We start from the raw sequence: 14,078 nt of genomic DNA on the forward strand, positions 1-14,078 counted from the left end.
GGCATTGCTTAAATTGATATTACAGGCAGTGGAACAGTTGAACTTCCCTGCTTGACATATTGCTGCATTTGAGATTCATTCCATACTCAGTGTGACATTGTGTTTGACAAGAAGGATGAAGAGCTCAGTCCTTTCTCCTAGGGTGCCTCCACAAATTCCAAGCAGAGGAAGGTTTGCATTTTACTTCCCAAATACTCATTATTTTTGTACTACAGTATATATCCATAGGTATGTATTGTTGATTGCTGGTATGTGTTAAATGATTAAGTCAAACTACTTTCAGGGTGTGGATGAAGATGGAGATGGCTGGCACAAGATGATGTGATGTGTTGGTGAGTGTGCATCACAGCCACCGCCATGTTGCTGCTTCTGCTGCGGGTACCAGCCTCCCTGCTGCTGGTGTGGGTGGCAGCCACCAGTGGGGAGTCACTGTCGTGTCACAATCATTTTTCCTTGGAATCCGTTGAAGATGGAGGAGAACCACGACTGCTCAGAGTTCACTGTGGAAACACAGACTATAATGTGCTCAGTGGTTGCCGAACTGATGAGAGTGTATCTAGACTTGAAATCCAAGATTGTCCTCTTCACAGCCACCTCACATTCAGTGAAATAGTGATTTTGCTAGGGCAGTCTCCTAGTAATATCACCCATTTTTCATTTATACTAAAAAATAGTGAAGGAGAGCTAAATGAAAGACATCTACAGGGTCTGGAAAACTTAAAAATATTAAATATTACACATAATAAACTCACTTTATTCCCTGAGTCTTTATTCAGGAACAACTTGCTATTAGAGACATTGGACTTGTCAGATAATAACCTAGAATACCTTCCTGCCAGCCTGTTTTCCCCTTTGAAATCGCTCACGAGTTTAAGTTTACAGAATAATAATATAAAGGAACTGAGGTCGGAACTGTTCACAGATGTTAGGCTTCTGAACTTCTTAGACTTAAGTAACAATGAAATCTCCAGTGTTCAGGCAAGCCTCTTTAGCAGTCTGAAAGTCCTAAAGCATCTAAACATGAGTGGCAACAAATTGGAAACTATACACTCAGCTGTATTCTCTGACACAGGATTGATTCAGACTCTAGACTTCAGCATGAATTCCCTTGCCTCATTGCAGCCTCAAACATTTGACAGTTTAAACAGATTGAAGAGTCTGAACTTAGGACAGAATCGCCTCACCAGCCTCCCTGACACAATCTTTCGAAAGTGTAGATCGCTGGTTAAGCTGCATCTCGATCACAATGAGCTGAATGAGATTCAAAGCTCATCCTTCCCGTCTCCATCAGTCCTGGCCTATATTGATCTTGGCTTCAATAACATAACTACAGTTGAGGTACAGGGCATTTGCTCCTATGACAAATTCCCATTGCTTAGCCTTGCACAGTCAGACTTCAGGTTTCTTGTTAGCCCCAGTTTCCCTCTGGATAACCAGGAAAAGTTGAAACACATCTACCTGAACAACAACAACATCAAATGCATCCCTGGTTCATTTGGCACTGTCTACATCAACTTAGAGACTCTTGACTTGTCAGGGAATGTGATTGAGCACATTACTTACACCTCTGTCGACTTTCTTAGTAGTCGTGTCAGTGTCAACCTCAAGAACAATACCATCACAACTATGAACTTTAATGATATGAGAAAGACGGGAGAGTTATTAGAGAAGAAGGAAGTGGAGGTATCACTGGCAGGCAACCCACTGGTGTGTGACTGCTTCCTCTACCGATTTGCCCGGGTAGCACAAGGTCTGTCTTTTAGAGGCATTAACAATTTGTTTAAGTTGACAGTCAAGGATATGGATCAAGTGTCATGCCATAAGCTTGGAGATCCCTCAGCTGTTACATATTTGCCAGAAGTTGACACAGAGGCACTTGCCTGCCAGATGAACTCCAATCACAGTTGTGATTACTTTTGGAGGCCTCATGATACAACAATCATTGCCAACTGCTCATACTTGAACCTGCACCACATTCCAACCTTGGACATTGCTCAGTATGCCAATCACACCTTCAACCTCACCGTTGACATGACCAATAACAGCATCAGTGCCCTTCCAGGCATCTACAACCCTACCTTGTCCAAATTAAGCACTCTGATCCTGGCTAATAACAAGTTATCAACACTCAATTTAAGTGGCTTGCCTCCCAGCCTCCACACTCTTGATATACGAGGCAACAACCTGACTGCCTTGCCACCTCCCGTCCTGGAGTTCCTGAACCGCACTGGAATGACTCTGAGTCTTGGGCACAACCCTTGGGAGTGTAACTGCGACCTTCTCCATCTTGTCAACTTTCTCCATGTTCCTTCCCGCAAGGTTAGTATTGGAAGTGTACAGTATGCCATGTTTGAAATTGGTGCAGCATCAGTGTGAAACAGAGGTCTGGCATCACTTTTTGACATTCACACATCACAGTTACTTCACCACCAGTGCTGTATTTAATCTAATAATTATTAACCCCATTCATTTATGCTATTGCCACCAGTAAGCAAGACAGTACATCATGGTTGTCAGGTGTACCATCTGCCAGTCATCTGCCAGACTGCTATAAACTGATGCTTTCCCAGGTTCAAATGTGGCAAATTGTCCATCAGTTTAGTAGCTGTTGCAAGGAATACAATAGACCTCTGACAGAATGATTTAACAGAGCAGTCAGCTGTCACCATGCATAAGTAGACACTAGGACATAATCCTCCTGAAGTTATGTATCAATTGATCTGTGTTTTAGAGACAAGGTTGCTTGGGTGTGTTAGCCTCATAACACAAGAGTCAGGAGACGACAGCAGGGACACTTGTGAGATCACAAACTTTTTGTGATGTGAAGTTGAAAAGAGCATTGGAAGAAGGGTGATGGAAGTGCTGTAGTAGTAGTAGTAGTAGGTAACGATAGTAGTAATAGTACTACCCTGTCACAGTTGTGGCCTCTGGCTTATCTTATAATGAGTCTGATGGACTGCTGGCTAAAATTGCCTTTCTCATGCCATGTACCATCATCCTTTCCATCTATCCATCCAACCATCATCCAATCCTACGTTTCCCCATGAGGAACATAGGAGCCCGGGGGTAGGCGAGTTGGTCCTGACATTTAAAATGAAAGTGACCAGCCCCATTCATCCCTTAGTGGCATTACATGAGCAGTAACTCCAACCATCCCATGGACATAAACCTTCACCGGCTCAATCCGATTGGAATGCCGCAATTACCCACAAAACCACCAGGTACCATGCTTTGGTTATATGGTTACCACCCAGTGCAGTAAATGGTTTCCTGGTGTACAGGAAACCATTCAGCTTGTCACTTAGTGTAGAGTCACCCATAGGCAGAAAGAACAGGAAAGAAAGACAAAAGAGGGAATGCAAAGTCACCGGTAGGCAGAAGGACGAGGAAAGAATAAAGTAAAGAAAGACCGAGGAGGAAGGAAGGAAAGGAGGGAAGAAAGGAAAGGGCAGACACCCGAGAGCAGCACTACATTGAGTGAGTGGATGGTGAGTGCCCCCGCCTACCACATTCAAGGAAAGAAAAGGGAGAGAATTGAGGGACAAATGTATAAATGGGCAGTGGGCAGTTATAATGGTGCCACCATAAGGAAACTTCCCTCTCCAGCATTGTGCAAGGGTACACAGTGAAAGAATAAAGGTGGGTAGAAAAGATAGAAAACAAAGCAGTTGCAGATAAATATAATCAAAAGACAGAGAAGTTTAGGAATGGATGCATTTGGGAAGTACTGTATGTGGAGAGTATGTCTGGTGTTAGAAGAGTTTCATTTAGCAAGAAGGGACTGCTTGATGGGATGTGGAATACAGTTGAAGAGAAAAGAAGTGGATGGATTGGATACAGGAAAGGAATTCAGATGAAGAAAGTGGGAGTATATGGAAAGCATGATGTTTTTAAAGAGAGTGAGAATGAACAAGGTATATAAAGACTGGATGAAAATGAAAACAAATATTAAAATAGGAAACAGTTTTTTGAAGAAGTATGAAAATGTAGCAATGATTATGAGAAAGTGTGATGGTTGAAATTGGAGGAATGCTAACAAATGGGAGTGAAATAAGGAGATGGAAAGACTTATGAGAATTAATAAATGACAAAAGGAGAGCAGGGGAGTGGTAAATAAGGGTGAGTTGAATGATGGACTAAAAGGAATGTGATGTACAAGAAAGAATGTTAGAGGCAGAAGTGAAAAAAAGGCTGTGAAGGGGTTGAGGAATGGTAAGTCAGCAGTTGTTGATGAGTATGCAGATTTTACATATTGTAGAGAGCGTGTGTGAGACATGTGACTGTACACTTTTGTAATAAAAAAGGTGAATGATGTGAGGAGCAATATGATCCTCGAATAAGCATGGTGAGTGATGTTTGTATGGTATATGAAAAAACAGTGATGAAGAAAGTAATGCAGGTGACTGTACATCTGGTTAATGATGAACAGGATAGTTTGTGGAGTGGTAGGGGATGTGTAAATTAGATCAAGTATTGACAGTAAGACAAACACTTGGGTGCTGGAGAGGGTTGCCATCCCACAGTGATGCCAGAGCATCTTGAAAGCAGAGGACCCACCCAGATGCATAAATGTCCTTCATTTCACTGGCTTCACATCCAAATAAGCCTGATTGCAGATAGTACTGTACTACTACCACTACTATGACAGATACCGTACTTGCAGAAAAGGCATATGAGAAGGTCAGCAAGATACAGTATTTAAGACAGTAAACAGGGAGGGATTACGGAAGGTGTTATCTGCTGGGTGTGTGTGATATTTAATGGCAGTTGCTGAATGCCATAAAGAGTTTTTATGATAGTAATGAAGATTGTGTGAGGGAGGATGGATACTTGAGAAGGTGGTCAGTATCTTTATTGGAGAGAGACAAGGATGTCTGGTGGCCCCATGGTTAGGTATATCTGCTATACATTCATCTCTAGTTTTTTACATTTTCAGCTTCGTGGGTTTTGGTTATTTGTGGATAAGTAAGCCATCACAAAATACATTAGCACAGTATAAGGTGTATTGTGGAATGATTGAACAAAAATTTTTGTTAGATCATCTTAAAATACATTTTAAACAAGTAGATTGTGATATCTGGTGATGTTCTGGGACACTACAAAGGGATTTCATCCAGTCACATAGTTGAGTTAGGGCTGTGGGGGCTTGTAGGTTTTTGCTATTTGTGGGTGAGTCAGTTCCCTAACATGAGAAAAATGGGGAATGGCAGTATGTACTGTAGCAGTCAGCTTAAATATGTCTGAATGGCAGCTGCTTTACACTGAAGCTGTTGTTTTGGGGATTCTGGAGCACAACCTCATGTAAGCTGTGTCTGGATCATTTTGTACTTAACCACTTCATTCAGAGGATGTCATACTTTATTGTTGCTACATCATGATTTTATTCAGGTCAGCTTTTGCTGGCACCATCGCCACTACAAAAGGTCTCTTATAAGAAGAATAAAATCCTCCAGAGGTAGCAGTAGTATTAGGAGAACTGGTTGTAATACAGTAGTAGTACAGGTTGTACTGCACCATAGTACCAGTAGAAGAGTGACCCTGGTCAGTCTGTCTAGTAGACCCATCAATCACAGGTAATCAGTTACCCCTGCAGGACCATCCTGTGCAGTGAACAGCACAGACACACCTCACCACAGTTAGGCTTGGGGAGAAGTGTGAAGGTATGTTCCTGGATGAACGCCACATTTGTATCTCCACCCAGTTAACAGACAGGCCCCACATCGTCCTGTTATTGGGTTATATAGATACCACCCAGTGTTATAAATACTGTATAGTAGTTTCTTGGGTTATAGGAAACCATTGGGTTGTGACTCAGTGTGGAGTCATCACAGAGGTAGACAGCACTGCATCAAATGAGTGGATGATGGTCATCTCCACCAACCTCCAGAGATAGTAAGGATTAACTCTCAGAATCCAGGTGATGTCCTGTTTAGTTTTATTTTTGCTGCTGCCTGATGATATTACTGTTGTTGGGAATAGTTTTACTTATTGCAACTTTTCCACTTTGAAAACCCCCTGGGGGTAGGGTTTTTTTTTTTTCAAGAATATTCCCCCAGTATCCCTGCTTGTCATACAAGCAACTAAAAGAGTTGGCAGAGGGTTAGTGCCCCTCCCCGGAAAACAACTAACTAAAAAGACGAACAAGAAGCCTCGGACAAGGACTGACCAAAAGATAACGACCAAGGACCGGACAAAGGACATGGTAATAGCAACATGGAATGTAAGAGGTGCGATTGATAAGGTGAAAGAGAGAGAGATTGTCCAGGTGCTTGAGGGTGCAAAAGTGGATGTATGCGGAATAACTGAAACTAAATGGAGAGGTGAGAGTGTGAGAGAATTGGAGTATGGATGGGGTATATGTGCAGGACTCAGTGAGAATGAGAGGGCAAAAGAAGGAGTGTGTATAGTTGTGAGTAAAAGATGGAAGAAGAGCATAAGAGAGTATGGATCAGTTGGGTCAAGGATTGTGTAGGTAAGATTGAAAGTTGGAATACAAATGTGGGCGATTGTGTGCGTGTATGCACCAACGCAAGATCGTGCAAGCAGAGTGAGAGAAGAGTTCTGGACAAATGTGGAAGTGTGCATGGAAAAGTTTGGAAGGAATGAGAGAGAGTTTTTGATCAGTAATATGAATGGTAAAGTAGGGAATGTGAAGGTGGATGGAATAGTTTGGGAGTGGGGTGTGCCTGCTGAGGTAGATGAGAATGGCAGTGTGTTAGTGGACATTTGTGCTGGGAGGGGGTTGGTGATAGCCAATACCCTCTTCAGGCACAAAATGATCCACAGGTGTACATGGCGAGTGATGAGAAGGGTGGGTGATGAACTGAATGAAAGGAAGGCAATGGTTGATTATGTGTGTGTGGATGAAAGGATGCGAAGATGTGTAATGGATGCAAGAGTGTATAGAGGTTGGGGGAGTGGACTTTCTGACCACTACTTGGTGGTGGGCAGAATAAAAATCCAAATAAGATTGAGAAATAGAAGAGGGGAAGGACGGGCAGAAGGAGTATTTGCAAGGAGAGTGGAAAGGTTACAAGAGGATGAGAAAAAGGCAGAATCTAAGACTGAAGTGGAGGAACGATTGGGCAAATATGAATTGGAGCAGAAGGGGGACGTGGAAGGTGTGTGCAGGATATTCACAGAAGAAATATGTGCAGCATGTGATGTGGTGTGTGGGATGAAGAGAAGACGGAGGGGGGTGCAAGGAACAACGTGGTGGAATGAAGAGGTGAGACAGGCTGTGGCACAAAAGAAGAAAGCATACAATGAATGGATGAGAAATAGGGGCATGGAAGAAGTTGAGAGGCGGAAGAGAGAGTTATATGTAGAAAGAAAGAGAGAGGTGAAAAGATTAGTAAGAGAGAGTAAGAAGAGAGTGGATGAGGAATTTGGAAGGAATTTGAGTGTAAAGTGGAGGGACTGTAAGAAAATGTTCTGGAAAGAGGTGAATAGAGTAAGACAGGGTGGAAGTGAAGTTAGCAGGGGAGTGAAAGATAAAAATGGTAGATTACTAGTGGAGAAGGGAGAAAAAGTGAGCAGATGGAGAGAACACTTTAAGGAATTGTTGAACATAGAGGATGGAAGTAATGCAAGTATAAGTGGCTGGGGAATGGCTGGGAGAAGAAGGGAGGTGAGAAGACAGGAAGAAATCAGTAGGATAGAAGTTGTGGAAGCAATGAAGAAAGTTAAATTGGGGAAAGCCCCAGGAATTGATGGAGTGTGTGATGAAATGCTGAAGCATGGGGGAGAGATAGTAGTAGACTGGGTGTAGGAGATGTGCAGATTGGCCTGGGAGGAAGGTAGAGTCCCAGAGGATTGGAAGTCAGGTATAATTATTCCCTTGTACAAAGGAAAAGGGGAAAAAGAAGTGTGTGGTAATCATAGGGGCATTTGTCTTCTTAGTATAATAGGAAAAGTGTATGATAGGATACTTATTGACAGAGTTAGAGAAAGAACAGAGGAATTAGTTGAAGAACAGGGAGGCTTTAGAAAGGGAAGAGGTTGTGTAGATCAGATATTCATTCTTAGATCTTTAGTGGAAAAGTTTCTAGAGAAGGGAAAGAAGTTGTATGCGGCTTTCATGGATTTGAAGAAAGCGTATGACAGGGTCGATAGACAAGGATTGTGGAAAGTATTAAGAATATATGGAGTAGATGGGAAGTTGCTGAATGCTGTGAAGAGTATGTATGACGGTGCTAAGGCTGCAGTGTGTGTAGATGGTGAACTAAGTGAATTTTTCTCTTTGAAGGTTGGGTTGAAACAGGGATGTGTCATGTCTCCATGGTTGTTCAATCTGTACATGGATGGTGAACTAAGTGAATTTTTCTCTTTGAAGGTTGGGTTGAAACAGGGATGTGTCATGTCTCCATGGTTGTTCAATCTGTACATGGATGGGGTAATAAAAGAGGTACAAGGTAGGGTAGTGGATGTTGGAGTGGCCCTGGTCAGAGAGGGTAGTGTTTGGAAACTCCCTATACTGTTGTTTGCAGATGATACTGTGTTGTTGAGTGAAGACGAAGGGGAGCTGCAAGGTGTGGTGGATGAATTTGGGAGAGTGTGCAAGAAATGGAATCTAAAGGTGAATGTAGGGAAGAGTAAATTGATGGTGTTTGAGAGAGGTGAAGTCAGTGAATGTACAGCAAGGTTGGATGGTGAGAAATTGGAAAATGTGAGTACGTTTAAGTACTTGGGTAGTGTCATGAGTAAGGATGGAGGTTTGGAGGGTGAAGTTCTTGAAAGGGTACAGCAGAGAAGAAAGGTTGCTGGTTCTTTGAAAGCAGTGATAAGAAACAGGGAAGTGAGCATGGAAGTGAAAAAGTTACTACATGACAGTATTGTGATACCAACTCTAACGTATGAAAGTGAAGCTTGGATGTTGTTGGAAGGACACAAGTCAAGAGTGAGAGCAGTGGAAATGAGTTTTTTAAGAGGAGCCTGTGGAGTCGCATGGAGAGATAGGCTGATGAATGAGGATATAAAGGAGCGTTGTGGTGTGAATGTGGATGTGATAGGCATTATTAGGAGGAACACACTGAGGTGGTTTGGCCATGTGGAGAGGATGGAGGGTGAAAGACTGACGAAGAGAGTGTATGTGAGTGAGGTGGAGGGGGGGGAGAGGGAGGGGGAGGCCGAGGATGAGATGGAGGGATGGGGTGGAGAGGTATATGAGAGCGGGGGGTGTGAGTTGGGAGCAGGGGAGTGAAATGGCGGGGGACAGGGCGACTTGGAGGCGAATTGTTTGTGTCTACCCCGAACGGGATTGAGTTATCTGGCAATAGATAGATAGAAAACTTTATCCATCCATCATCTAATCCTACGTTGCCCCATGAGGAGCGTAAGAGCCCGGGGCTAAGCAAGTTGGTCCTGACATTTAAGATGAGGGTGACCAGTCTCACTCATCCCTGAGTGGCAGTACGTGAGCAGTAACCCAACCGTCCCTTGGATATAAACCTTCACCGGCTCAATCTTATTGAAGCGCCACAATTTTCACTAAACCCCCAGGCGCCATAATTAGGTTATATGGTTACCACCCAGTGTAGTAAATGGTTTCCTGGTGTACAGGAAATCATTTGGCTTGTCATTCAGTGTAGAGTCACCCACAGGCAGAAGGAACGGGAAAGAATGAAGGAAAGAAAGACAAAAGAGGGAATATAAAGTCACCCATAGGCAGAGAAGGACAAGGAAAGAATGAAGTAAAGAGAGACAGAAGAGGAAGGAAGGACAGGAGGAGAGGAAAGGGCAGACACCCGAGAGTAGCACTACATCGAGTGAGTGGATGGTGAGCGCCCCCACCTTCCACAAGTTGAATAAAGTAATCAGGAAAGAGCACGAATGACATAAAAAATACCACCCGATTAAAGAGTTAAGTAGTAGATTAAATCACCTGATTCAAAAGGTGAAATTACTTTTCTGGCCCAAATTCTAAATGACTTTGAAGCTTCTGCAACACCTCTTCCTCAGTGGTTTATTTTGCATAGTACTCCTCAATATCATCCTGTATGTTATTGATGCAAACTGTATTGATACTAAAAATAAATGACAAGGAGGAGGATGTTGTGATATAACAAACAAAATATATCACTGAGAAAAAGCTGCTATAAGGTCTAGAATATGGTGCTAGGTCATAGTTTACATAAAAAGTCTGTCATTGCCCTAAAGATTGCCCTTCAGGTCAGAGGCACACTGGTTTACTCTTTACATATTCTCTAGGTTACAGGTTGTTCGTATGGTGGTTTTTCAGATCATGTTGCTTATTACAGGGATGTGCTCTTATTTTAGCCTTGTTACTCCCAGACAGTTTTATTCAGCTTAGGGGAGGTCATGTAGAGAACAGATGAGTGGAAGGTATATGTAGTCACTCCTGTTTAAAGTCTCTTCAAAGTTTATGATTGGAGAAAGCAAGATAAAAAAGTATAGAATAAATAATCTTGGTGAAGGGGTTAACGTATAACTTCTCTCACATCCATTTTTCATGGTCAGCGTCATTAAAGTTTTCACCCAGTTCTGTTCAACTTCTTATCGGCAGTCACTCTTGGTGCCATACACCTGAAGAATAATTGTAATGTTAGCTGCCAGTTACCCCCTTCAAGTTTTAGTTGTCTGAGGCTAAGCTACCATACTGTAGTCCAGTATATTTAAATTTAGATGACCAGCCTACATCTTTGATGGCATTACTCATACATAGTTGGTGAACCTCCAGTTTCCATGTGGAATGGAGCCAGTATGCCTGACTAGACTATAATTTTGATTCAGGTACTCCATCCACTAGACCAACGGGTGCTAAATTACTGGTATACAGTATTACTGTGTACTTTGCAACTGAAAACCAAAACTAGCTTAATATTTCACTTCTTTTGAGTCTCATGTTCTTCCAGTGGCTAATATTACTATGCTGAGAGAGGCCTGGTATATTTTTCTGCCCATATATGATTCCATTTTGTGTGTATCAGGGAGGAAAGTGACAGACAAGCCATGAGTTTGAAGCAGATACAGTGGAATAGTAGGTGATGCTGTGACTGTACTTTGTTTCAGGTGTTGGATTTTGATGACCTGCAGTGTGGAGGTGGAGGAGAACCGTTGATGTCCCTCAGTGAACATGGCCTCTGCCCCTTCTTCCTGCAACCCATGGTCCTCGTCACTACCATCTCTATCCTCGTCGTCCTCATTATCTTCGCTGTCCTGGGTAAGACTGCACTTCTGTATAGTTGGTGTACCTTAACCTGGCAGTAATTTTTGTCATTCTGCAGACTATGACAGTGCTGCAGCTCTACATCCTTTCCTTGGCACTTTATCATGATCATGTGTGAATTGTAGTGTTAACCCTTGTTACAACTCAGCATTCAGGATGGAGAAATGATAATTCTGGGTGAGAAAAGTCAGCAGAGTATAGGTTATCAGAGTTGGGGTTGACTGTACAGTTTATTTTTACACCAATGAAACTGGACCACTCCTACAGTACAACCTGAGTACAAAGTGATGGTCTGATGAAATTCAGTGGTCTAAGTTATGAGGTATAAATGAGACCAACCCACAAATCCAGCTATGTTTGACCATGAACTGAGCTAAAAGGGATTGAGGATCTCTGTTAGGTTAGGAAAAATACACCGTAGGTTAAGTATAGTGAACATTAAACTGAACTTAACTAGAATTTAATAGGGTAGATTTATCAGTAATTTGGTTTAACAAGGTAAGAATAAAATTATGATGGGTTTAGTGCCACAAAATTTTCTTTATTGATACATAAGGTGGTGTTAACTTTAAAAATTGTCAGCAGTCAAGTAGGATTACCAAGTTTTGCTGGAAATAAATTACTTATCACTATGAGAAGACATGAACTTAGCAAAATTTGAGTGTCTTGTCGTATTCCGTATAGTAGATGATAAATGTTAATAAAAGCTGTGTTGTTGTTCTCCTGTAACAGGCACAGTAAGCTTCTACAAGTATCAGCAAGGCATCAAGGTGTGGCTGTTCACTCACCGCCTGTGTCTCTGGGCCATCACAGAAGATGAACTTGATGCTGACAAGAAGTACGATGCCTTCATTAGCTACTCTCATAAGGTGTGTTGTACTCTCTGACTGAAGGATTTGGTGCTGGAGAGGGACACCTTCATGTGTTATACAGTAGTACTGTACATTGTTTTAAAGATAGTAGTTGAGGGACTGTACTTATGTTACACATAAATGTAAATTAGACCACCACTGAGTCATGAACAAATGGCATACAAATTTTAACAATCCTCAGCTGTAAATTTTCTGTTAAACAGTATCTTCTGAAACCACCTGTAATGACAAGATAACTGCCTATAAAGCCAAGATAAGTGCCTGTATTGTCAAGATAACACCCTTTGCTTTTCTTCCAACCATGCAGGATGAGGAATTTGTCAACAAAGTGCTTGTGCCGGGACTGGAGTCTGGTGAGCCCAAGTACCGAGTGTGCCTGCATTACCGTGACTGGATGCCGGGGGAGTTTATCCAGAACCAGATAGTGCGCAGTGTGGAGGCATCGCGACGCACGCTGGTGGTTTTATCCCCCAACTTCATTGAGAGTGTTTGGGGGCAGTTGGAGTTTCGAGCTGCACACTCACAGGCGCTGCATGACGGCACAAACAGAATCATCGTTATTATTTATGGGGAGGTGAGTGGATGGCTGGTTCAGTACTATATATTAGTAAGTAGACTGATGAAATTTAGTAATACAGTGAGTCAGTGGATAGTTACGTGTCTGAGAGTTTCAAATGGTTCACACAAGAAACTAATTGAAAGGTAAACTTTACTATTTTGAAGGATAGTATGGCAAGTATGAAGTGAAGAGGACCCTGTAGAACGTGTACTGCTTCTGACACTAAGAATGAATGGTTCCCATATTGATTGGTGGTGTGAATGCCCTAGAAATGACCTGTTTTATTAGACTTGTAGAAGCAGGATAGACTGTGTGAGAGAGAAATTTATGATAACTGTGATGTGGAAGAATGGGCTGTAGGAGTGAGATGTGGCATTGCTGAATGGGTCAAGATAAACACATGAAGATAATAAGGATGTATTTAAAACAGTGCATATAGATAGGGTGTCAAAGAGGTCTGGTATAACTGAAGCCAGTGTGTGATGTGGGAGAAGAAACAGTACCGTAATTGGTATGTGTTAGGAAGAGGGTGAGTATTCATGGCTATTGCCTGTTGAGAGGTTCTGTGAAGGGAGCAAGGTGTTGGAGTTGAGGATGGGATGATGATGATATCATTTCTACAACTTACTTTCACAGCATTTTCTGAACACTAAGAAATAAATGACTTGCTAAGATAAATAAAGGACATTATATCTGTCCATAAATCATTTCACTCCAGCCTATTTTTTTATAAGGAAGCAACCCAGTCACCTCATTAAATGTGGAAGTTATGTGGTACCGGTTGGGTCAAATACACGTGCACGCATGCACAAGTTAAGTCATGACAGTTCAGTATGCCATTACATTATTCATTGACAGTTGTCCCACTTGTGAATTTTCTTCCTGTCTACAGCATGTCAATTTCTTTACACAGCATTTTATTATTTCTTCACAGATTCCACCACAAAAGGAACTTGATGAGAAACTTCGCTTATATGTGTCAATGAAAACATACGTTCGGTGGGGCGATGCCAAATTCTGGGAGAAACTGCGATACATGATGCCACATCCTCAAGATATGGTACAGAAGCAGCGTAACCACAGAAAACGCAAAGACACTGATCGGCTAGAGCTTTGCAAGTCTGGCTCCAAGCAGTACATGTGTTGATGTTAGCAATGTGGGGTAACCTCCAGTGATGCTGCTGTGAGTATCCTGCAGCGCTAAAGCTTTGTCTTTGTGTTGATGTTTTTATTTTGAATTGGTTCATATTATACTCTGCCATTTTGTTCTGTCTGTAATTTAGGTCAGGGTTTCACAGGATATATTGTTTCAGGTGGTGGTTCTTAATCATTTTTCAAGTTGGCATCCATTACAAAGCACCAGACAGCTCTCACACCCCTGCCCGACTTTCATTTTAGAACCCTGCTATTCCCTTGGGTATCCAATAACAAATCTGTCATGGTTTTTATGTACAGTTTT

General features: G+C 42.2%; 1 protein-coding gene across 1 annotated transcript; it reads left to right on the forward strand.

Annotated features, from left to right (window-relative positions):
- Positions 1 to 1,017: 1,017 nt before the first annotated feature.
- On the forward strand, positions 1,018 to 13,773 carry LOC145398644 (protein toll-like). The gene is made up of 5 exons (XM_080271449.1): positions 1,018 to 2,319; positions 11,032 to 11,182; positions 11,921 to 12,057; positions 12,368 to 12,634; positions 13,554 to 13,773. Exons 1-5 carry the CDS (start codon positions 1,021 to 1,023, stop codon positions 13,764 to 13,766), a joined length of 2,067 nt encoding a protein of 688 aa, XP_080127575.1. The 5' UTR covers positions 1,018 to 1,020; the 3' UTR covers positions 13,767 to 13,773.
- The last annotated feature ends 305 nt before the right edge of the window (positions 13,774 to 14,078 follow it).

Source organism: Coenobita brevimanus, chromosome 46 (assembly GCF_032717465.1).
Source record: "Coenobita brevimanus isolate Jiangsu-jjx chromosome 46, ASM3271746v2, whole genome shotgun sequence".
Classification (NCBI taxonomy): Eukaryota; Metazoa; Arthropoda; class Malacostraca; order Decapoda; family Coenobitidae; genus Coenobita; species Coenobita brevimanus.